The sequence below is a fragment of the Eptatretus burgeri genome, chromosome 9, assembly GCF_056783735.1.
Source record: "Eptatretus burgeri isolate ZD-2024b chromosome 9, Ebu_testis_v1, whole genome shotgun sequence".
Lineage (NCBI taxonomy): Eukaryota > Metazoa > Chordata > Myxini > Myxiniformes > Myxinidae > Eptatretus > Eptatretus burgeri.
In genome coordinates this window covers 34183595-34208430 of record NC_140969.1, presented here as the reverse complement: position 1 = coordinate 34208430, position 24836 = coordinate 34183595, and the positions used below count along the sequence as shown (strand labels likewise).

The window sequence follows — 24836 nt, the reverse complement described above, 5'->3', positions numbered from 1 at the left end:
TTCACGCAAAAAAAACAAAATGCAGAGAGGCTTTAATTGTTTTGGATTTGTTTGGCATCATGATAGGACAAATCCATTAGATTTTGGGAACGATCGGATCAAAGGTCAAGGTCACAAAAAGGTCAACATCGTTTTTTCATGATGAAAACGGTTAATATGTTTCCGATTTACATCAACTTAACTCCAAATTGTTCAGTGTTCAATTCCCCATCTTCTGAAATGACACAAGGTATAGTACTATTGTCACCCTAGGTAGCTGTTGTGGGTCAAAGGTCATGGGGGTCACGAAATGCATATTTGTATTGAGATGCGTTGTGGACAACTTAATACAAAGGTAACTAGTGGCTGCGGCGAAGGTATGCGCTCTACGAGTGCCCGTTCTAGTTTCACCTTAAAATATGACATATATATTAGACCATGCAAAAATACAACATATAAAACATTCTATATGAAATTTCTCATCTAATCAAAAAGTTGTCACCCACCGTCTGAGAAAATCAGCATTTGTGTCGGTCAGTGGTGGATTCGCATGATATATGCACATTCTGGCATATTTTTATTTTTACTTGTTTTACTGCCCTTTTAGAGCCTGGGACTATGAAATCCCTGAACAAAATGACTAGTTTATCAAAAACTCATATTTACATGTCTTAAATTATTCAACTTATTACCAATAATCAATGTAAAAAAAATTGAGCTGACCCAGGTGAATACTTAGGCCTAAGTCACATTTGCTCTACGGCGAGGATACGGCAGTCGTACGCCCTCTGAATTGACAAACGTGCGGCGGCTGCAGAGTTTCTGTGATGGCCTCAGGGTGGCCCTACGCCATTTGGCTATCTTTTACAGGTCGTAGGGGTCGCCGTGGAATTATAACGCGGAGTTATAACTTTTTTCATTTCTACGTTGGCCGTAGCAATTCAGCATGCCATAGTTATGACGTAGTTGTTTTCCACGTCGACCGTACGTAGGGCGTACGGTGGGCTTGCGTTATTCGTGTGGCTGCCTTCGTCTCTTATCAATGAAAAATGAATTTTGCCCTAAAAACCGAATACATTTTTAAAAACCGAACACAACGAAGCGTTCATGTTTGTTCACGTGTCTCCCCCACCTGTTCGAGCCGCATCTTCGCGCTTTGTTCATTCAGTTCGGCGGTGGAAGTCCTCGTGAAAGCATCTCTCGTGTGTCAATCACTACTTTACCTCGTGTTTTCACCTTGATTTGTGCTGTTTTTTTTTTTTAACTCATCTTGTGTTTTAATTAATAACAAAAAAGCAATCCGATCATGTGATGTGATGGACTGTCGGGCAAGGATTTAATTTCACAGAAAAACCGGTTGTAATTTGGAATATCCATGATTACCTCAGTCTGATGCGTTTGATGAAAGTGATTGTGGTTCTGGGGGTATCATGTTTGATGAGCTGCCCTGGGGGCAGCGCTCACAGAGTGCGCGAGCAATCGGAACCCAGGCTGGAGCTCGAGCCTGTGTGAACCTTTGGATTGGTGATTGTACCAGTTTACATACAATACACCACCACCAAAGGTCATTTACTCATCTTATTTTACGTTAAACATGGGGAATTTCAGTTGAAAGTGTCTTGAAAGTGGGTTTTCTTGGGGTCCAGGAACAGATTAATTCACTGCATTATTTCTTATTGGGAAAATAGTTTGGGAATCGAACTTTTTTGCAATCCGAACAGACTCCTGGAACGAATTCAATTCGGATTCTGGGGGCACCACGTACTGGTATATTCTGAACTGTTATATTTTTATTTCAGTAAAAAAAGAACTGGTATGTATACCCACTCGTTACCATCCGTCTGGCCGCATGTTCGCCATAGGGCCCCTCTGCGGTCACCTTGCGGGCACCTTGAGGCTTCCTTGTGTCTGCCTTGAAAATTCTATGGCCACCACAGGACGCCTTAAGGTCACCGTGCGACATCAAATCAAAGACCTTACGGCACCCCACGTTTTCGGTCTCCACAATTTCTAAATACGCCGTGCGGCTCCCCGAAAAATAAAAACAAATGTGACTGCTACATTGTGTGACCATGGAAATACTGCGGCCGCCGTATAATTGCTCGTGGCCGTAGATTTTGGAGACCCCACGGCCGCCGTGGCAAATGTGACTAAGGCCTTAATGACAGCGGCTTGACCGAACTTTCCAACCCAAATGTCCGACTGCACGTCACGGTTTTTAAAAAAAAAATGCTTTTATTCTTCTGTGCATCAGATTATTTTCACTAAAATTTATTTACAAATGGGGCACAGTGATATAGATATAATAGTATAAAAATATTGAAAACATGCATGGCTTTGGTTTAGAGTAATTTTGCATTTTTGTCCGACTGCACGTCATACTTTTTTGAATTTGATTAAAAAATTAATTTTCTTTAAAAAAAATTAAAATATTTTTCTAGGTATTTATAAAATATTTTATTAATTTAGAAGGCAGTTAAAACAGTTTTGGAGAATTTAGAGAGCTTTTTGTTACTCCCAGAATTGATTGAATTGAAAATTTACGTCCAAAAATTTGTTCGATAAATCTTCTCTCTTTTAGTGCCTTTCAGCATCTGACAGTCACTGAATAGAGCAGTAATAAAAAAATAGGAATGTATGATTTCTTAATAATCCCAGAAATTGGTATTTTGATTATTAGATTAGTTGCGAGAATAAGTTACATACTATGACCTTCATTTATTTTGCCAAAAAAGAAAAATTAGGTAATTTCATTGAAAACTCGCAAAACCATCAGAATAGGTACCCCTTCTTCAAAGTATCATATTTCGGTATAGATTTATGTAATTAAGCTATACGGTTTTTTGTTCTGAACTCAGTTAGACTTACACTTTCAGGAAAATGTAGTTAGAAGGCAATGTAACAAACTTCATTTTTTGACATTTTTGAAACGGAGTGGTAACCACTTACATGTGCTTAGCCATATATATAATTCACACTAAGGCATTTTTAAAAAGGAGATTCAACGTACATGTGCAGCTTTGCTCAGCAATGGAATTGGGTTGTACATTTTGCACTAAAAATACAAGTGCTAAATTATAAAAAATGTTATTTTTAATCTTATCTATATTGAATTTATTGGGTCACTTAATAGCCTTCCACGTTCCTGAAGGAACACTATGTTGCTGGTGCTGTGCGTCAGTGAGCGAGTGAGACCGCATTGGTTCGCAGATGTGCTGTCATTCATGTACCTGGTGAGGTTCTGCATTGCTTAATGCTTTGTCTTGTTATTTGGTACTAGTCTTGAATTTATGGAATAACAAGTGTCAATAACCAGATCTTGATTGCGATCAAGATTGGGTTATTTTGACTTTAATAAAGCATCAAGAAGATTGCAGCTAGCTAAAATGAAGTCATAAATACTTTAACACAGAGGAAAGGATGGAAACACTCCAACGGCAGAGGAGAGGGACATCACAGGGAGACACTTGGAGGAAGAATGGGTAAGGGGAAGAAACACCCAGAAAAAAAAACGTACGAGTCAAGAAATGGTCGTTTTACCCCTGGAGCAAAATTTTACTTGGGAGTGTACAGGAAAGTGCGACCACTCTTTCTACTCGGTTGTCATCTCCCGGAGACTGCGGAATGCAATAATTTAAATGCAATAGGTTTGATTCCCGACAGAGCATCGCCCTTTCAATGGCGCAGGTGCATTCCAAGCTCGCCCCTCTCCCAGCTGAGCGAGTGATGCGTCACAATCCGAACCAGTGTGAGATGACGTATGAGGCTCGCTTGCCAAATGTGTCGTTATTTCATGTTTTCGCATCAATTTGATCAATAATTGAAAGTTTTTTTGTGATTTTGACTTTTCGGTGTGGAAAGAATGCAATAAAGCAAATTTTGGGGATGTTAGCCCGGAGGTTTGGAAATATATAAGTAAGAAACAAGCAAACAAAAACATACTTGCTCAAACATATGTATATATGTATATGTGTGATGCTATATTTCACGTATAGATCACTGAGAGGTTTTGTGTCATTGTGTTGTTCTTTTTCATAAAGCATTTGTTTTTGAGAAGATTCCAAACCTACACATGACTGAATATGTTCTCTTTGGCCTAAGCTTTAATATTTACAGAAGATGCTCTGGTAGTGTGGTATTTAGTTGTGGAGACAAAGTAAATGTGTACTTCATGGATGTATTTACATGCGTAATAGTTGGCCTCGTATAGCCTCCAGCGCTTGTTGTCCAGAATGGCGGTGGGGTAGAAATTTATATGACCTGTGACACAAGTTAGGAACTGCCATTTAAATCATTGTAAACTTTTCAAAAGATAGGTTTGCGTCCTGTGTTTGGTGAAAATGTCCATCCACTGGGCATTGTGATGGCCCCAGCTCAAGCTACCTTTCTGTGTTGTCTCTCAACATTATTTACCTTGCTCCCATGATTTTTATGATTGATTTTATGCTCCCATGATTGGTGACGGCTCGCCTACTCTTCGCGAAAGACACTGTGGGATCTTTAAAGTCCATCAAGTGACGCTGGCAAACGGGACACCCAGTTTAACACATCCAAGGGACGAGACATGCAATGATGAATCTCCCTGCCTGTGAAACATCAGGATGACGGTTTATAGCTGGGCCGAGATTCAAACCCACACTATACAGTTCAGAGGTGAGTGTGTGTACATCTTGGCCATCCTACCAGCCCAGCTGGATCTGGCTGAGCAAAGTACAGATGAGTTGAATACTAATTGGCTGAAGCCAAAATGTCCCCAACATGCATAGATACAGTATAAGGCATCATTATTAACACCAGCGTAATATGAGGTGGAAAAGCACGTACACCTCTGAGCTGTTTAGTCTGGAATGCAAACCCCAGCGGAATTGAATTCAATTAAAATGGCTGTTCTCGTGACAATGATAGCAGGGACAGCATTTGGCTGTGAAGTTAGCAGGGACAATGCTTAAAGTGGAATATGCCATCTCGAGTGGAGGATGTTAAGCTATAGTTGGCCTGAATCAGCCATTTAGGGCTTTGGCATGTCCACATGTGCTTTATCAAACCACCTCAAAGTAATATATTAATTTACCTATCTTCTAAGTGACATCTCCATTCTTACCCTAAAGTTAATCTCATAGCATCTTCATCTGCATCCCTTTCATGATTATTATTAACCTATCACTTTTTGAACTTTTTGCAAGGAATTGAAGCACAGTATCGACATAATGGCCTTCTCTTTTAAAAAGAAACACTTGGCCTTTTGCAGTCAACAACATAAATGCAGGCAGGACAGCCAGCATTACCTCCCCATCCAAAAGACTGTGCTCTGAGATGCAGCATCTCCTGCTGGCACTGCATCAGAATGGTCGTTTTTGGTGGTGAAGCCCGATCATGTCAGTCATCAAGCGTAGACTTCACAGCTCAATAATGAGCATGCTGTCAACTTGGCTATTCTTTTGCCAAAATGGCAACATACTAATTCTCCTTTGGTTAACTTGGAGTCAATAAGTTTTGAATTAGATCCCTTAATATTGCTGATTTCAGTCAAAGTTGAACCCACTGCATCTGGGATGTTATTCGAGTGTCCTCAGCACTGTACCCAAGTACACAGATAACGAGGAGTAGATACAATGGAGGCATGATGGACCAAATGACTTTTCTGTCTTTTTGTTTCTTTGTATTTCTTTAAAATGATGCTTGATTTTAATATTTCAGTTCCATGGTGTATTTCATCACATTTTGTTTAAAATGGTGTTGAAGCACATGGGAGAGCAAAGAAACACAGCACAAAGGTTCTACAGACATATTGGGTTGGTGGAGTGGGGGGGATGGTGGTGAAATGGGAAATAGGTGGATAGGATGCACTACATTGAGGAATGTACGGATGCACTACAGTGTGACGAGAGGAGTTACAATATGAATGTCCTTCAGGGTCTCGGCTCAGAGGAGAGAGTGTAAAAGACTGCAAGCCTCGAACCTACTTGCAGTGAATATGAAGCAGACTCAGTCTCCTGTCAGGAGATGCTAATGATGAGGATGGCCTTAGGACCTCATGGTCCTCAACTCATCAAAATGGGAAATAGGATCACAAACCCATATGTGGGGAGCCATAGTTCATGTCACTTCATATAAAGAACTTGCACAGCATGAAAACCAGACAATAGTTAGTTGAGGAAGGACTGCCTTGTGCCGAATAAAGCAATGGTGACTGCTTTGCAGTCCATCTTGAATACATAACCTGCCAAAGACATGTTGCAGTTGAAGGTAAGGCCCAGGAACTCCTGTGACTCTATCTTTCCCAAAAGCTAACCACAGAAATATGGGGTTGGAAATGGTTCAAAAGTTTCACTAACTAGCTATTCATTGGCATCCTAGAGCTGAGTTGTGCCCTCATATACAACAGTTGCCAAATTGCAGGCTGATGATAAGCATGTATACATGTTCCTGGATGAGGATCCCTTGTCAGGACAGCTGTCAGATGTGACCGACCCACAATTGAGGCATTAATCATGGAGGATCGCCATGTTAAGGTTGCAATAATATCAACAGAACTTGGAATTTCAGTATTTTCACCATCATCTGCAAACTCTTGGGAGTATCTGAGGTCTCGTCAAGGAAGGTCTCCCAAAGTTTGAATTTCCAATCAACAGTTAAATGCTGATCTCAACAACTATTGCTCACCTGGCAACCGGTGACAAAATGTGGCTTCACCATTGGATCATGTACCCAAATTCAATTCCATGCAATGGAAGCACAAATGATCACTGCCACCCAATACATTTCACAACCGACTCACATCTCCCATGGTAATGCCCTCAAATTTCTGGGATGTCCAGGGACTTCTGATTGAGTATATGTCTCGCAAAACTTCAATCACAGGGGAATATTATGGCCGTGTCATGTAAAAAGTGCAGCATGCCATTGAGGATGAATGTTGAACAAATGTACGCGCTATACAGACAGCCATTCATGACTGCATGAGCTGGATCACTCCCCCCCCCCCCTTATACCATCTGTACCTGATACCCATTGGCTATTATCAGGTTAGACATTTTGAAGTCCTACCTACATGGCCGCTAATTCACCGATATCGAAGAACTGACTGAAATTACTTTGAGACATGGCCGAAGGGGCAATCTGAAGACTTCTAATTTATTTGCGGAGATAGCTTGAAGGACAAATAGAGCAAGTGTATTGAAGTCAAGGGACACAATTGGGAAAAACAAAATGTTGGTATGTCCTGGATGAAATTTAGTATCTCGTCCTCAAACTTTTTAAACACCCCTCTTAAGTTGGGAGGTTGAGACAGCTGATCTAATGAAGGAAAATGCCACGAGTGAGAGTGTGGCTCGTCCTTCATTAAAATATGCGTAAAAGGTAGACCGCCAGATGCTTATTTTCTCAAGATTAGGAGAAAGGGTGTGGGGCATTGTGCCTGATTGAGGACAAGGGAACAGATTGCAAAGGGTAGAGTCATCTGGAAACTTTAACATTGGCCTTGCAGTGATGAGGAGAGGTCTATGATGTCGACCAAGAACAGGATTGATCCCAGAATGCAACCTTGAGAGGCACGAGAGGTCGAGCATGAGAGTGCCATCCAAAGCTTGCGAGCACACAATGAATTTCCTGATTGCATTATTGTTATTTTAACCATGGACTCATTATTTTTTATTATGATTGTTATTATATTTCAACTGCTTTGAAAATGCACCCAAAAATTGCAACAGTTTACTTTCAATCGGTGATCCTTTCCTGCAATGTACCCTTTTTGCTCTACGTACCATACGATGAGAAATGACCTCCACTGTATGAAGGATAGTGTTTGAAGAATCCCTTTGTATTGTAATTGTGCCAAATATAAACTGCATTTTATTGTTGTATCAGCAGTTTCCCTCCTCTTTTTCCATTATTCATTTCATGTGCACCAGAGCTCAACTAAATGAATGCTTTGCAAGGATTTGGGCAAATCGTGAGTTTTTTGCCATTACAATGATTATGATTAATTTTGCATTGCTTTTCACCAGCCTGCCCATATGGGTATATACAACTGCTCTGCAAAGCTGCTTGGAAACAAAGCTGGGATCGCTGTGGATTTAATGGAACACACAAATATTTTAGAGCAAATCATTATCAAGCATCATTAATGGCACTCGCCTGTGCTGTTTTTCACCAACAGTGTCAGTTTCTTAAGGATGAAAACTGTGTCAAGGATGAAAATTGTGTGGGTGCCTTCAGGATGAAAACTGTGTTAAGGATGAAAACTGTGTGGGTGCCTTCAGGATGAAAACTGTGTGGGTGCCTTAAGGATGAAAACTATGTTAAGGATGAAAACTGTGTGGGTGCCTTAAGGATGAAAACTGTGTGGGTGCCTTAAGGATGAAAACTATGTTAAGGATGAAAACTGTGTGGGTGCCTTCAGGATGAAAACTGTGTTAAGGATGAAAACTGTGTGGGTGCCTTAAGGATGAAAACTATGTTAAGGATGAAAACTGTGTTGGTTCCTTAAAGGATGAAAACTGTTAAGGATGAAAACTGCGTTGTTGTCTTTAAGGATGAAAACTGTTAAGGATGAGAACTGTGTTGGTGCCTTTAAGGATGAAAACTGTTAAGGATGAAACTGTGTTGTTGTCTTTAAAGATGAAAACTGTGTTGGTGCCTTTAAGGATGAAAACTGTTAAGGATGAAAACTGTGTTAATGCCTTAAGCATGAAAACTGTGTTGTTGTCTTGAAGGATGAAAACTGTGTTAAGGATGAAAACTGTGTGGGTGCCTTAAGGATGAAAACTGTTAAGGATGACAACTGTGTTGTCTTTAAAGATGAAAACTGTGTTGGTGCTTTTAAGGATGAAAACTGTTAAGGATGAAAACTGTTAAAGATGAAAACTGTGTTGTCTTTCAAGATGAAAACTGTGTTGGTGCCTTTCAGGATGAAAACGGTTAAGGATGAAAACTGTGTTGTCTTTAAGGATCAAAACTGTGTTGATGCCTTCAGGATGAAAACTGTGTTGTTGTCTTTAAGGATGAAAACTGTGTTGATGCCTTTAAGTAAGGAAACTGTTAAGGATGAAAACTGTGTTGTCTTTAATGATGAAAACTGTGTTGATGCCTTTAAGGATGGAAACTGTTAAGGATGAAACTGTGTTGTTGTCTTTAAAGATGAAAACTGTGTTGGTGCCTTTAAGGATGAAAACTGTTAAGGATGAAAACTGTGTTAATGCCTTAAGGATGAAAACTGTGTTGTTGTCTTTAAGGATGAAAACTGTGTTGTTGTTGTCTTTAAGGATGAAAACTGTGTTGTCTTTAAGGATCAAAACTGTGTTGATGCCTTCAGGATGAAAACTGTGTTGTTGTCTTTAAGGATGAAAACTGTGTTGATGCCTTTAAGGATGGAAACTGTTAAGGATGAAAACTGTGTTGTCTTTAATTATGAAAACTGTGTTCGTGCCTTTAAGGATGAAAACTGTAAAGGATGAAAACTGTGTTGGTTCCTTAAAGGATGAAAACTGTTAAGGATGAAAACTGTTAAGGATGAGAACTGTGTTGGTGCCTTTAAGGATGAAAACTGTTAAGGATGAAACTGTGTTGTTGTCTTTAAAGATGAAAACTGTGTTGGTGCCTTTAAGGATGAAAACTGTTAAGGATGAAAACTGTGTTAATGCCTTAAGCATGAAAACTGTGTTGTTGTCTTGAAGGATGAAAACTGTGTTAAGGATGAAAACTGTGTGGGTGCCTTAAGGATGAAAACTGTTAAGGATGACAACTGTGTTGTCTTTAAAGATGAAAACTGTGTTGGTGCTTTTAAGGATGAAAACTGTTAAGGATGAAAACTGTTAAAGATGAAAACTGTGTTGTCTTTCAAGATGAAAACTGTGTTGGTGCCTTTCAGGATGAAAACGGTTAAGGATGAAAACTGTGTTGTCTTTAAGGATCAAAACTGTGTTGATGCCTTCAGGATGAAAACTGTGTTGTTGTCTTTAAGGATGAAAACTGTGTTGATGCCTTTAAGTAAGGAAACTGTTAAGGATGAAAACTGTGTTGTCTTTAATGATGAAAACTGTGTTGATGCCTTTAAGGATGGAAACTGTTAAGGATGAAACTGTGTTGTTGTCTTTAAAGATGAAAACTGTGTTGGTGCCTTTAAGGATGAAAACTGTTAAGGATGAAAACTGTGTTAATGCCTTAAGGATGAAAACTGTGTTGTTGTCTTTAAGGATGAAAACTGTGTTGTTGTTGTCTTTAAGGATGAAAACTGTGTTGTCTTTAAGGATCAAAACTGTGTTGATGCCTTCAGGATGAAAACTGTGTTGTTGTCTTTAAGGATGAAAACTGTGTTGATGCCTTTAAGGATGGAAACTGTTAAGGATGAAAACTGTGTTGTCTTTAATTATGAAAACTGTGTTCGTGCCTTTAAGGATGAAAACTGTAAAGGATGAAAACTGTGTTGGTTCCTTAAAGGATGAAAACTGTTAAGGATGAAAACTGTGTTGATGTCTTAAGGATCAAAACTGTTTTGGCGCTTTTAAGGATGAAAACTGTTAAGGGTGAAAACTCTGTTGGTTCCTTAAAGGATGAAAACTGTTAAGGATGACAACTGTGTTGTCTTTAAAGATGAAAACTGTGTTGGTGCCTTTAAGGATGAAAACTGTTAAGGATGAAAACTGTTAAAGATGAAAACTGTGTTGTCTTTCAAGATGAAAACTGTTAAGGATGAAAACTGTTAAAGATGAAAACTGTGTTGTCTTTCAAGATGAAAACTGTGTTGGTGCCTTTCAGGATGAAAACGGTTAAGGATGAAAACTGTGTTGTCTTTGAGGATCAAAACTGTGTTGATGCCTTCAGGATGAAAACTGTGTTGTTGTCTTTAAGGATGAAAACTGTGTTGGTTCCTTAAAGGATGAAAACTGTTAAGGATGACAACTGTGTTGTCTTTAAAGATGAAAACTGTGTTGGTGCTTTTAAGGATGAAAACTGTTAAGGATGAAAACTGTTAAAGATGAAAACTGTGTTGTCTTTCAAGATGAAAACTGTGTTGGTGCCTTTCAGGATGAAAACGGTTAAGGATGAAAACTGTGTTGTCTTTAAGGATCAAAACTGTGTTGATGCCTTCAGGATGAAAACTGTGTTGTTGTCTTTAAGGATGAAAACTGTGTTGATGCCTTTAAGTAAGGAAACTGTTAAGGATGAAAACTGTGTTGTCTTTAATGATGAAAACTGTGTTGATGCCTTTAAGGATGGAAACTGTTAAGGATGGAAACTGTGTTGTCTTTTCGGATGAAAACTGTGTTGGTGCCTTTAAGGATGAAAACTGTAAAGGATGAAAACTGTGTTGGTTCCTTAAAGGATGAAAACTGTTAAGGATGAAAACTGTGTTGATGTCTTAAGGATCAAAACTGTTTTGGCGCTTTTAAGGATGAAAACTGTTAAGGATGAAAACTCTGTTGGTTCCTTAAAGGATGAAAACTGTTAAGGATGACAACTGTGTTGTCTTTAAAGATGAAAACTGTGTTGGTGCCTTCAAGGATGAAAACTGTTAAGGATGAAAACTGTTAAAGATGAAAACTGTGTTGTCTTTCAAGATGAAAACTGTGTTGGTGCCTTTCAGGATGAAAACTGTTAAGGATGAAAACTGTGTTGTCTTTAAGGATGAAAACTGTGTTGATGCCTTTAAGGATGGAAACTGTTAAGGATGAAAACTGTGTTGTCTTTAAGGATCAAAACTGTGTTGGTGCCTTTAAGGATGAAAACTGTTAAGGATGAAAACTGTGTTGTCTTTAAGGATGAAAACTGTGTTGTCTTTAAGGATCAAAACTGTGTTGGTGCCTTTAAGGATGAAAACTGTTAAGGATGAAAACTGTGTTATTGTCTTTTAGGATGAAAACTGTTAAGGATGAAAACTGTGTTGTCTTTAAGGATGAAAACTGTTTTGGTGCCTTTAAGGATGAAAACTGTTAAGGATGAAAACTGTTATTGTCTTTTAGGATGAAAACTGTTAAGGATGAAAACTGTGTTGTCTTTAAGGATGAAAACTGTTTTGGTGCCTTTAAGGATGAAAACTGTTAAGGATGAAAACTGTGTTATTGTCTTTAAGGATGAAAACTGTGTTATTGTCTTTAAGGATGAAAACTGTGTTGATGCCTTCAGGATGAAAACTGTGATTGGTGCCTTTGAGGATGAAAACTGTGAAGGATGAAAACTGTGTTGTTGTCTTAAAGGATGAAAACTGTGTTGTTGTCTTTAAGGATGAAAACTGTGTTGTCTTTAAGGATGAAAACTGTTTTGGTGCCTTTAAGGATGAAAACTGTTGAGGATGAAAACTGTGTTATTGTCTTTTAGGATGAAAACTGTGTTGATGCCTTCAGGATGAAAACTGTGATTGGTGCCTTTGAGGATGAAAACTGTATAGGATGAAAACTGTGTTGTTGTCTTTAAGGATGAAAACTGTGTTCTTGTCTTTCAAGATGAAAACTGTGTTGTCTTTAAAGATGAAAACTGTTTTGGTGCCTTTAAGGATGAAAACCGTGTTGTTGTCTTTAAGGATGTAAACTGTTAAAGATGAGAACTGTGTTGGTGCCTTTAAGGATGAAAACTGTTAAGGATGAAACTGTGTTGGTGCCTTTCAGGATGAAAACTGTGTTGAGGATGAAAACTGTGTGGGTGCCTTCAGGATGAAAACTGTGTTAAGGATGAAAACTGTGTGGGTGCCTTCAGGATGAAAACTGTGTGGGTGCCTTAAGGATGAAAACTGTGTTAAGGATGAAAACTGTCTGGGTGCCTTCAGGATGAAAACTATGTTAAGGATGAAAACTGTGTGGGTGCCTTCAGGATGAAAACTGTGTTAAGGATGAAAACTGTGTGGGTGCCTTAAGGATGAAAACTATGTTAAGGATGAAAACTGTGTTGTTGTCTTTAAGGATGAAAACTGTTTTGTTGTCTTTAAGGATGAAAACTGTGTTCTTGTCTTTCAAGATGAAAACTGTTTTGGTGCCTTTAAGGATGAAAACCGTGTTGTTGTCTTTAAGGATGTAAACTGTTAAGGATGAGAACTGTGTTGGTGCCTTTAAGGATGAAAACTGTTAAGGATGAAACTGTGTTGGTGCCTTTCAGGATGAAAACTGTGTTGAGGATGAAAACTGTGTGGGTGCCTTCAGGATGAAAACTGTGTTAAGGATGAAAACTGTGTGGGTGCCTTCAGGATGAAAACTGTGTGGGTGCCTTAAGGATGAAAACTATGTTAAGGATGAAAACTGTGTGGGTGCCTTAAGGATGAAAACTGTGTTAAGGATGAAAACTGTGTGGGTGCCTTCAGGATGAAAACTGTGTGGGTGCCTTAAGGATGAAAACTATGTTAAGGATGAAAACTGTGTGGGTGCCTTAAGGATGAAAACTGTGTTAAGGATGAAAACTGTGTGGGTGCCTTCAGGATGAAAACTATGTTAAGGATGAAAACTGTGTGGGTGCCTTCAGGATGAAAACTGTGTTAAGGATGAAAACTGTGTGGGTGCCTTAAGGATGAAAACTATGTTAAGGATGAAAACTGTGTTGGTTCCTTAAAGGATGAAAACTGTTAAGGATGAAAACTGTGTTGTCTTTAAGGATGAAAACTGTTAAGGATGAGAACTGTGTTGGTGCCTTTAAGGATGAAAACTGTTAAGGATGAAACTGTGTTGTTGTCTTTAAAGATGAAAACTGTGTTGGTGCCTTTAAGGATGAAAACTGTTAAGGATGAAAACTGTGTTAATGCCTTAAGCATGAAAACTGTGTTGTTGTCTTTAAGGATGAAAACTGTGTTGTCTTTAAGGATCAAAACTGTGTTGATGCCTTCAGGATGAAAACTGTGTTGTTGTCTTTAAGGATGAAAACTGTGTTGATGCCTTTAAGGATGGAAACTGTTAAGGATGAAAACTGTGTTGTCTTTAATGATGAAAACTGTGTTGATGCCTTTAAGGATGGAAACTGTTAAGGATGGAAACTGTGTTGTCTTTTCGGATGAAAACTGTGTTGGTGCCTTTAAGGATGAAAACTGTAAAGGATGAAAACTGTGTTAGTTCCTTAAAGGATGAAAACTGTGTTGATGTCTTAAGGATGAAAACTGTTTTGGTGCTGTTAAGGATGAAAACTGTGTTGATGTCTTAAGGATGAAAACTGTTTTGGTGCTGTTAAGGATGAAAACTGTGTTGATGTCTTAAGGATGAAAACTGTTTTGGTGCTGTTAAGGATGAAAACTGTGTTGATGTCTTAAGGATGAAAACTGTTTTGGTGCTTTTAAGGATGAAAACTGTTAAGGATGAAAACTGTGTTGGTGCCTTTAAGGATGAAAACTGTTGAGGATCAAAACTGTGTCATGCCTTAAGGATGAAAACTGCATGGCTCACAAAATTACCCCCACACACATAAATGCAATATATAGTCCATTTTTTGGGGCCCCACGTTGTGAGTAAAATTGCAAAACATCTTAATTGTCCTTTTTAATCTGAGCAATACTCCTCATCGTTGTGGTTGGTAGAATTTCAGCAATTTGTGCTACTTTTTCTTGTGGGAGTTGTTTTTAAAGAACATATGAAGCATGTTATAGTTTGATCAATGAGCTTAACAGCATTCTCAAAGGTCTCGAGGGCTCGTCATGTTCCTCATCTTTTTTCAGCATATTGATAGGTTATGCTCATATTTTTTGCATACATAGAACATCTGCTTGGGGATGTGTTGATTGTAGAATTTTGTATTGCCAATGCAGAACATGGCCACGGATGTGCCATGGCGTGGTTATGTGCTCATCGTAAGCGGTTTGTCATCGCCTGACTTGAACGTAGAAACGCATTACAAGAGGATTCACGGTTTTCATATAGGAGCAAGCACACTGAGCGGTCGGCATTGAAAAGTCAACGGTGACGTTAGATTAAGGTAGGTTTAAGAGATTGCATACAAGGATGGGGATGAACCAGCAAGCCTGAATTTCGCCAAATGGCTCATCTCATCCTGGGGCTGTTATCAGGCCAGGACTCACCACAGTGGGTGTCCATGTTAGCACAGAAAGGCTGCTCATGTTATCAGGAATCCACAGGCATTGCAGGCATTCATTGTCAACCCTATGACTCCATGACTACGGTGAGCAACACTTCTTTCTAATTTGAATTTATATTATCCACATGTGTACAACAACATCACCTCATATATGTGTCTTTCGCATTATATTCATAGGAAAACTTAGAGGTCATGTATATTAGCCCTGCTGTTTGATCCTCACGTGTTGCTTCTGCTGGGGTTATAAATGGTTATACTTTTGGGGCAGATTCATTTTTAAAGTTAACTTTTTCAATACATTTCTTTCCATTTATTATATCTTTTTATTTCCATTGCTTTAATTTCATTTCAATTGTGATTTGAACATTGGGCCCATATCACACATCTTGTATCTTGATGTGTGTGTCTGCACCCTTTCATTTCCTTGCTTTGTGCAATTTATCAAACTTGAAGAGCACTCGGTAGAGCGCACACCTCCACCAGGCTGATTAGTTTATGTTTTGTATCCCACTGATACGCCACATCTGGATTCGGACCTGAACTAAAATTTAATCAGCTTGTTTTGTCACCTAAAGAACTCATCCACCAAGTTTTGTCCGAATCCGTCCACAACTTTTTGAGATATCTTACTATATATCATTTTAGCCCCATCACTCAATGGTGAAAAATCACTTTTAAAATTCTCGGATCCAGATCTGGATTCGGATCTTCACCAAAATCCAATAATTTACATTTTTTGGGTGTCACACACACAAACTTTCCACCAAATTTTGTCGAAATCCATCCGCAACTTTTTTGAGATACTTTGTTCACAAACAGACAGACAGGGGTGAAAACATAACTTACATCCACTTTCGGTGGCGGAGGTAAATATCTAATCTGATGCAGTTTACAGCAAATGCGCCGTCCTGATATATTCTTTAAATCCGGATGGATTTAAATTTAAATCCCTTTTCCGTAAAAGAGTCTAAGTACATTTGTAGTTGTGGCGGAGGAAGGTGGCATTTCTCTTTTACTTTTCATGATAATACCGAATACGAATGAGAAAAAGGAGGAGACATCACTTGAAAGAACTTTTCTATTCAAAAATGTCACCTTCAAACACCTGTAAAAAATATCAACTTGCGATGATGCTTCTCAACTATGCAAATTTCTACCTTACCTTCACAAGGTCGAGTGTTGTAATTTATTCCTACAAGAAAAAAAAAACAAACATTTAAATTGTGACATCAAAATCCAACAAAGAAACATCACAGTTTCTCTTGACTACAAAGACCTAATTGTGATTTTGTTTGAATGATGCAGTTCATTAGGATGAATCTCACTACGTAACACTTTACTTCCATACAAATCCTATGCATTTCAGTCGATGTGACTAGTTCTCTTTTTGTTTATTTCCCTCTTCAAAAAAAAAGCAACAAAAACAATACAATAATAAACAAGCTGCAACGTTCTTTTCCTAGCTCTAGGTTTACAGTAGCATGTCACGTACCACCGTTTGAGAACCTTTACACACTTGTTTGCACAAATGTGGTAAGAATGAGAAACGCGGCCATGTTAAGCAGTGTCGTTTGTTTTTATACCGCCCTTTTCACATGACAAGGGGAGACGGCGACATAACTAGACTGGAGAGAGCCAGTGGATGTGCCTTGGTCGAGCCATCGATCTTGAAAGATCACCACATGTAGTAACTACGTGATGTATCAACCTGTGATGATCCAAGCTTGCCCTCCTTGTCCCGGTCACCTTCGGGCTCCCACAACCCAATGAGCGGTGGATAAAGTTCATTGAGTGGGATGGATGAGCCTTTTTGCACATATTGTTTAATGGACTGGTCGTAGGCACGTCTTCTCAGCCTGCGTAGGCCGCAGGCAAGCAATGACACAAGGACGGTGATAGCAAAGATTGTAGCAGTGGCTGCGGCTAATGCCACACTGGCATGTCGCTCAGATGGTACGGGCCCAAGTAGAGCAACTTGAGTGGTCACATTAATACAAGAGTGTTCAGAACTATGTCGTTGGCTTGAGATGGCAAGACACACCTCATATTCGGTGTTTGGCTGGAGGTGTGTGAGATTGTACTCGTGCACACCGATGGGAACACGTGCTGTGTATGTGATATGTGTGTTATCGACTCTGACAGTGGCTGAAGACCAATGCAAATCCGATGAGAGTACACTTGGCCAGACCTTCCAGGAAACGAGGATTGATCGGGCAGTCACACGTAGCACATTCAAACTCAACCCTTCAGATGATTCTTTCGCTGGAAGTTGTCCGTTAACTCTGACAGTTACACTTCGTGTGTCAGCGCCTTCTGAGTTCTGGGCAACACAAGTGTATGGCCCCGCGTCTTCTAGTTCCACAGCATCAATCTGTAATGTTCCTTCAGGTCCGAGCAGGTACTTTTCAGAGAGTGTGTCACCTGTGACTTTTTCGCCATGTGGCGTTACCCAGTAAATTACTGGCACTGGTTCAGCAACTGCACGGCACTCAAGTAAAACGAGTGAGTGCGATGGGACATCAAGGCGTGATGGAAGCAACCCAGTAGCTATCAATGGTAGGCAAGCTTCTCCCGTTACCAGCAGAAAAACATCACGAACACGTTGGCCTTCATACTCTGGTGGTCCGGCGCACCTTGTAGATTCTGGCTCGAGGAAGCGTACAACACTTTCATTGGTGCCTATCCATCGGTTTACACAATCGCAGCGTAGTGGGTTACCATGCATACTGACCTCACGGAGGCTGGGTAGAGCACCTACAGTTGCAAAATGCAAACCACCCAGACCATCGTCATTGAGCAGAAGACTCTCGAGGTGCGGTAACCGATGAAAGGCTTGCCGGTGAATAAAAGCAAGCCGTGGGTTGTTCGTTGCCTCAAGTTTAGTGAGTTCGGGTAAATTGACCACAGAGAGTCGTTCAAAAGATATGAGCTTGGGCATGCTGCTTAGGCCAAGCTCTTTGAGTACTGCCATATCCTTGAAATCCCCTTCTCGTATTTTACGTACAGGGTTCTTGTTAAGATCAAGGAATTTGAGTGTCGGTACAACTTGCAAGGCTTCATGTGGCACATGGGTTAGCCCATTGTCATAGAAAGAAAGGCTTTCTAGACTTGAGAGACCTGCCAGGGCCTTGCTTGGCACCTCAACGAGACCCATCCCTGCCAAGACTAGACTACGAAGGTGTGTCAGCGATTCAAAGTTTCGGTCAACAATTCCCACAACTGGATTCTCTCCAATCATGAGAATTTCGAGCTGCGGTGTAGCCTCAAACCAGCGTCTATCCACAGCACACAGCAGGTTAGAATTTAAGTGGAGACGAAGGAGGCCCGTGAGGCCTGCAAAGGCATTGGGTGCAATGGCAGTAATCTGATTGTGATTTAGATACAGTTCCTGCAGGCCTTTGAGATCTTTGAGGCATCCTTCGGGCAACTCTGAGATTCTGTTTTCTTCTAGGTGAAGAGTGACTAAATGACTAAGATTGGCCCTTCCCAGATCAGCTACCACAGTGAAATTATTTTGTGAAAGGTCAAGGTCAGTAAGGTTGACCAGCTTCAACGCTTCTCGCCTTACACTTGCGATCGAGTTTCCTTGGAGCAGTAAAACCTCAGTGGGTGGCAAAAGATCATCGGGGATTTCCGTGAGTCCTTGGTCATTGCATTCAACAGTTGGTGCTTCACGATATGTCGACTGTGGGGTGAACCACGGGCGTACTTCACAAACGCAGTGTTCAGGACACAGGTTCTGTCCCGCGTCTACTTCACATAGAGCAAAACCCACCTGGCTCAGTAACAGGACCAAAATCCACTGATTCTGCACCATTTCAAGTGCTTCTGATGCTTTCTTTTTGATGAGCTATTGTTTTGCAGGATGCACGAGGCTTTGCTGAAAATATTTAATGAACAAGGTTTGCTTGTCGAGATGTTGGTGGAATGAATATCCTGAAGTTCTCGTGACACGCTTCTCTTTTCTGAATTGTCCGAACCTGTGCACAAGACATGAGGGAAAGGCAAGTTAGCAATGCATTTCCTCCCACAGTATTTCCTGTCTGTGTGGAGCTACATTCACGTTTCATAGCAAAACTGTTGAATACATGTTGTCTCAGTCGGCGAAATGTTTCATTTGTATGAAGTGGGGTATAAGACATTGGCACGTATACTTGCGCTGGATTGTGCACCCATAAGTCAATGAGAAACCTGCAAGCGACTCCCACAAGCAGATGCTCCTCTTTTTTGCCCCTTTTATGTTGAAAATTATTCCTGATTTCACCGTCACACCCCCTTCCCCCCCCCCCCGCAACATTTTCATTCATTGCAGCTATGGAGCATTGCCACAAATTTCTGTCATCAAAAGCCTGATGTGATTTTCTTCCCTATCAGGTAAGCAAATATATGTGCACAGAAAGTGCCGGGTTTTTTTTCCTCTTTACAAGAGGGTATATTTCAGCGGCACACAACAGATAGCTGAAGAGTTGAGCTGGCGAGGGAGGACAGAAAGTGCTGTTTGAAGCATGCGGTGAAGCCAACAAGGACAGAGTTCGCAAACGGAAGATTGAGTTTGTGCACAGGTAAGGAGGCGAAGAGTTGAGCTCGCGGTGTAGGATTATCGTGGCAGAGACTCACACGGTGCGTGAGGTGCACATGGTGCAGGGAGGACAGAGTCAATTGTGATGCGGGACACAAATGGAAGCATCCCTTGCAGGGAGCTGGAATCTGCACCGAGGGAGTCCAGGAGAGCGATGTCAGCAACACTACAACGGCCGGGTTATACCAAAGCACCGATGCCCTGAACCGATGTTTCTGCATCCTTCTCCCTCCTTTGTCCTCCCATATTGTTACACACTGCTCTCCCGCCATATATATGCGTTTTTTTCCCCTTGCTTCTCTCCACCATTACGTTTCTATCCATACATGTCCCTTTCTTCTTGTGGATTTATCCCAGCATATGCCGTGTGTTCCATTGAGCATTCGATGATTATCGTGTTGTCCAGGTCTTCGTTTGGACCTGTTCTGCTCGGGAGTCCAAGGGATTGGTCGATTTTAAGATTTATTGGTTCACGAAAAAATATTTTCACGAAAAATATAAGTGACCACTATATTCGTTATTGTTGTGTGTCTGCCTGTCTGTCTGCCTGTCCGCCTGTCTGCCTGTCTGCCTGTCTGTCTGCCTGTCTGTCTGTCTGTCTGTTTGTCTGTCTGTCCCGAGCATAGCTCCGTGGGTTTAGATCCGATCCTGATGAAATTTTGGTGGGAGGTTTATATCATGATCGAGTTGTGTTTTCCTGAAAATGGGAGCCACGCCCAAAAAACATGTTTTTAGGGGGTAGCCGATTTCAAGTTACATCTTCTCCGAGGAGGTTTTTCAAATCTGGCAGGGGTTTCGGTATTTGGTTAGCCAAGTAGCACCTGCATAGCCCCACAGAGCTCGATTTTTCATTTTCGTCCCAAGGCCAAGGTTACAAGGTCATGAACTTAGAACATTTCGAATTTTGACATAAAAATCAGACCACCACCCAAACTTTGAGAGCTAGGATGACAATATTTTTTATGCAAAATCTTGAGGTCATTCCCCACCTAAAGTCTTGAAACCATTTTGCTCTGTCTCGAACACCTTGACCGTGGCGCCCCCTTCAAGTTTGTTTTTACGCTGATTTCATCAAAGTATGGATAATCCGAGGAGTGCGAAATGCCATATAGCCTATATGACGTTATATTGTTCCTGGAATGTTCCAGAGGAAGTTTTGCACCAAAGGTCATAATCCTTGACCTTTGACCTTTAAAGTTCACAAAGGTCAAATTTTCAAAGTTGTGGGAATCGAACCGGGTTTTCGACCTTCTTCGACGAACTAACTCCATTAAGCCATAGCATGTATCCTGTTTCCTTATTTTAATGTTCACAACATTGTTTTGGGACCTTTAAAGGTTGTGCAAAGGTCAAATTTTGAAAGTTGTTGAACTAAACCGGGTTTTTGACATTTTCAGCTAATAACCTGTCACTCGTACCACATCATGTTGATCATTTTTATAACTTGGTCAAACATTATCACATTGTCTCATCCTTGACTTCTGAAACAATCTACATCGTCAAATACCGCTCGTGAACCATCGTCGTCTTCAGACTTGTCATTGTTTATTTTCATTCTGCCATTTATTATCTCTTGTGTATTAATGATCCATCTTAAATTCAGACCTTGTGGAGGCACCTTATTTTACCATCGTTGTCGCTTACTTACAGGCACGTGCAAAAATGTGTGAATTGTTCCGGCACAGTAACACTGACTTAAAACGTTTCTACATCTAGACCTTAGGCCTTACAAATATTCCTTTACAAGTATTCTGGGTGCAGTTTGGGTCTCGCATCCCGGCTATGTGACATTTCCGATTTTTCTTGATCAATTTCCACAGGATGATCAGGACATACTTTCACAATGGGTCCCAAATGGCGCCATCCCTTCTGTAACGTACTCCCCATTCCATTCCACATCCCATTTGGTCCATCAAGCCTGAACTACATGGACACCATATCAATTCAATCCAACAGTTTATCAACACAAATTCACTGAGTGGGGAGGGTGGGAGGGTGGGTGAGTGTGGAGGAGCATGGATGAGAACAGTGGGGCAAGCATAGGCATCACAGGGTGTTTTATCCATATATATATATATATATATATATATATATATATATATATATATATTATACCAAAAATATATGACTTAAATAAACAGTTGGGGTTTTTTTGGAGGTGGGGGAGGGGGTGGAGAGGGGGCAAACACAATTGTAGGGTGAATAGTGAATAAACACAGACCACACATTCACCTTTTTTAAGACCCTCTCACAGCTGACATAACAATCACGACATGTATGCAATCACAGATCTATAATCTCAGCTCCCTACCTTTCAGGCTAGCGTCCATGTACCATTTTATACCCCATGCTTCTCGGTACAATGCCCTCAGGAAGTATTCACACACCTCGACTGTTTAACATTTTGGTGTGTTACACCCTGAATTTAAAATGGACTAAATTTAAATTTTTTGTCACCGATCTTCACAAAGTAACCCATAATGACAAAGTGAAGAAATGTTTTGTAAATTGTTTGCAAATTCATTAAAAACTAGCAAATACAGCCTGTCGTTTCACTGACTGGGGGTGTGAAGGGGTGGGGGTGTAGAGAGAGGGGGAGGGGATGGAGAGAGGGGAGGCAGAGAGGATGAAGGAGGGAGGGGAAGTGAGGAGTGGGTGAAAAAGGGGAAGCGAGGAAGTGAGATGGAGGTGTGGAGAGCAACACCTCCCTGCTATACACTGCGGGAGGGAGGGGTGCGAGAGACATACAGACACACACACAGACACAGAGAGAGAGACAATGACAGAGAGACACAGCAACAGAGAGACACAGCAACAGAGAGCCACAGAGGTGTGGGAGGAGAGTGCTGCAATTTATGCAGAGGGGGGGGGAGGAGGGGTCAGAGAGAGTGGGAGGGGAGGGGAGGAAGATTAAAAAAAAGAGATAGGTGAGATGTGGAGGTGGTGTTAGCAAAGAGAGTGATATGTTATGCTTAATGACCAAACACAAATAAAAAAAATTTTAAATCTCATGTCAGAACAGTTTTATAGAACGTATAGTGTCAGAACAGTACACACAACGATACAACAAATTTGTAAAGTTAACCACTGGCACATCTACAAAAACTTTGATATCCCAATTCCAGAAAATTTGTGGGAACATTTACCAAAAGCATGGATTGAAAACATGAAAGTACTGCTCACGTACGACCTCATGATCTCATCAAGCGTGAACGTCGAAAACAAAGCATTGCGACCAGATATCATACTTTGGAACAAAAAAGAGAAGAAATCATTGCGAATTGAGGTGTTAATACCAGTAATTTTGGAATAAATAATGCAAAAATCAAGAAAATATCCAAATACTAAGACATCAAGAATGAAGTGAAAAGATCCTGGAAGCTGAAGAATGCCAAACTTGTCCCAGTGAAAGTTGGAGCTCTGGGAATGATGACAAAGAACCTCACAGACACATTAAAAACCATCCCTGGGAATATTATTACAAGCAAACTACAGGTGGAAGCTGTCTGGGGCTCAGTAACGATCCTGAAGAGAGCCCTCAGCGCAAAACCTTGAGAACAGAAAACTTTACAGCTTGGTCCATGAATCGTGACCCCTTACCGAAATGAAGGTGGATACTTTGAGCCTGCCCTGGGAGAACTCCATTCCACATTCTGGAACCCATATATGGAGATACCAATCAACGACACACACACACACACACACACACACACACTGCTTTTTATTAGTGTAGATGAAATACAGCAATATCTAATTTACATAAGTATTCAACAGCCTGAGTCAATACTTTGTAGAAGTGCCTTTGGCAGCGATTACAGCTACAAGTCGTCTTGGGTATGTCTGTATAAGCTTTGCACATCTGGATTTGGGGATTTTCTCCCATTCTTCCTTGCTGATTTGCTCAAGCTCTGTCAAGTTGGATAGGGATTGTCAATGAACAGCAACCTTAAAGTCTTTCCACAGATTCTCAATGGGATTCAAGTCTGGACTTTGGCTGGGCCACTCAAGAACTCTCACATTCTTGTTCTGAAGCCATTCTTGTGTTGCTTTGGCTGTATGCTTGGGGTCATTTTCCTGTTGGAACGTAAATCTTCGCCGTAGTCTAAGGTCTTTTGCACTCTGAAGCAGGTTTTCCTCCAAGATTTGCCTGTATTTAGCTCCATTCATTGTTCCCTCTACCCATACAAGTCTCTTAGTCCCTGCCACTGAAAAGCATCCCCATAGTATGATGCTACCACCACCACCATGCTTCATGGTAGGGATGGTGTTAGATGGGTGATGAGCTGTACTTAATTTCCATCAGATGTAGCGCTTTGAATTCAGGCCAAATAGTTCAATTTTCGTCTCGTCGGACCACAGAATCTTTTGTCTCATGCTCTCAGAGTCTTTCATGTGTCTTTTTACAAACTCCAGGTGTGCTGTCATGTACCTTTTTCTCAGGACTGATGTTAGGTTCTCCCATCTCAGTCAAGGAACTCTGTAGTTCTGTCAGAGTGGTCATTTGGTTCTTGGTCACCTCCCTGATCAAGGTTCTTCTTGCCCATTTGCTCAGTTTGGTTGGATGGCCAGCTCAAGGATGAGTCTTAGTAGCTCCATATTCTTTCCATTTCATAATGATGGAGCTCACTGTGCTCTTGGGAACTTTCAACACTCTAGAAATTGTTTTATCCCCTTCCCTAGATCTATGCCTCCTCACAATTCTATCTCAGAGCTCTATGGGTAGTTCCTTGGACTTCATGGGAGAGTTTCTGCTCTTACATGCACTGTCATAGTCCATGAGCTGGAGGGCCATTTCTGGCCAATTGGTACCATCTTGAGGGACCAAGGTTTGTTGTGATTTTATGTTAGGTTGATGTATCTGGAACACAAAAATGCATGATGGACATCTGAATCGAGTAGCTCAAGCATTTTACACAGCTTTTATTTATGTGCAGCAGGGGTATATCCACAAAATACGCTCATTTTATCACGTTTATGATTTGGTGGTGTCATTACTCAAATGTAATGCACTTTATTTGAAAGGAAATTTAAATCACATCCATATCACAAATCATGCATTTTACTTCCAAACTGCAAAATTAAAAGGATACTAATAGTGGGGCAACTTAGCATAACAATTGGGCATTTTGTGAGGAAAGCACCAAATTTGGCACACTAGTAGCCTATCATATTATGAACAGATTTGGATATTGGGCCATCTCAACTTCAGCCGCTGATGGCTGTGGCAGCCATTTTCCACTGCCATCAAAAATTTTGAGATGGCCCAATATCCAAATCT

At 40.7% G+C, this 24836-nt stretch overlaps 2 protein-coding genes across 7 annotated transcripts in view; one reads left to right on the top strand and one right to left on the bottom strand.

The window, feature by feature from the left end:
• IMMP2L (inner mitochondrial membrane peptidase subunit 2) overlaps positions 1-24836 on the top strand; it is a 399170-nt gene that overhangs the window by 98744 nt on the left and 275590 nt on the right. The gene's annotated exons all lie outside the window — the stretch shown is intronic.
• LOC147019875 (leucine-rich repeat neuronal protein 1-like) overlaps positions 16044-24836 on the bottom strand; it is a 45923-nt gene continuing 37130 nt past the window's right edge. The window contains exon 2 of the mRNA XM_085894667.1: positions 16044-18959. Coding sequence (XP_085750793.1) covers positions 16655-18796 — 2142 coding nt within the window. The 5' untranslated portion in view covers positions 18797-18959 and the 3' untranslated portion in view covers positions 16044-16654. The remainder of the gene's footprint in view (positions 18960-24836) is intronic.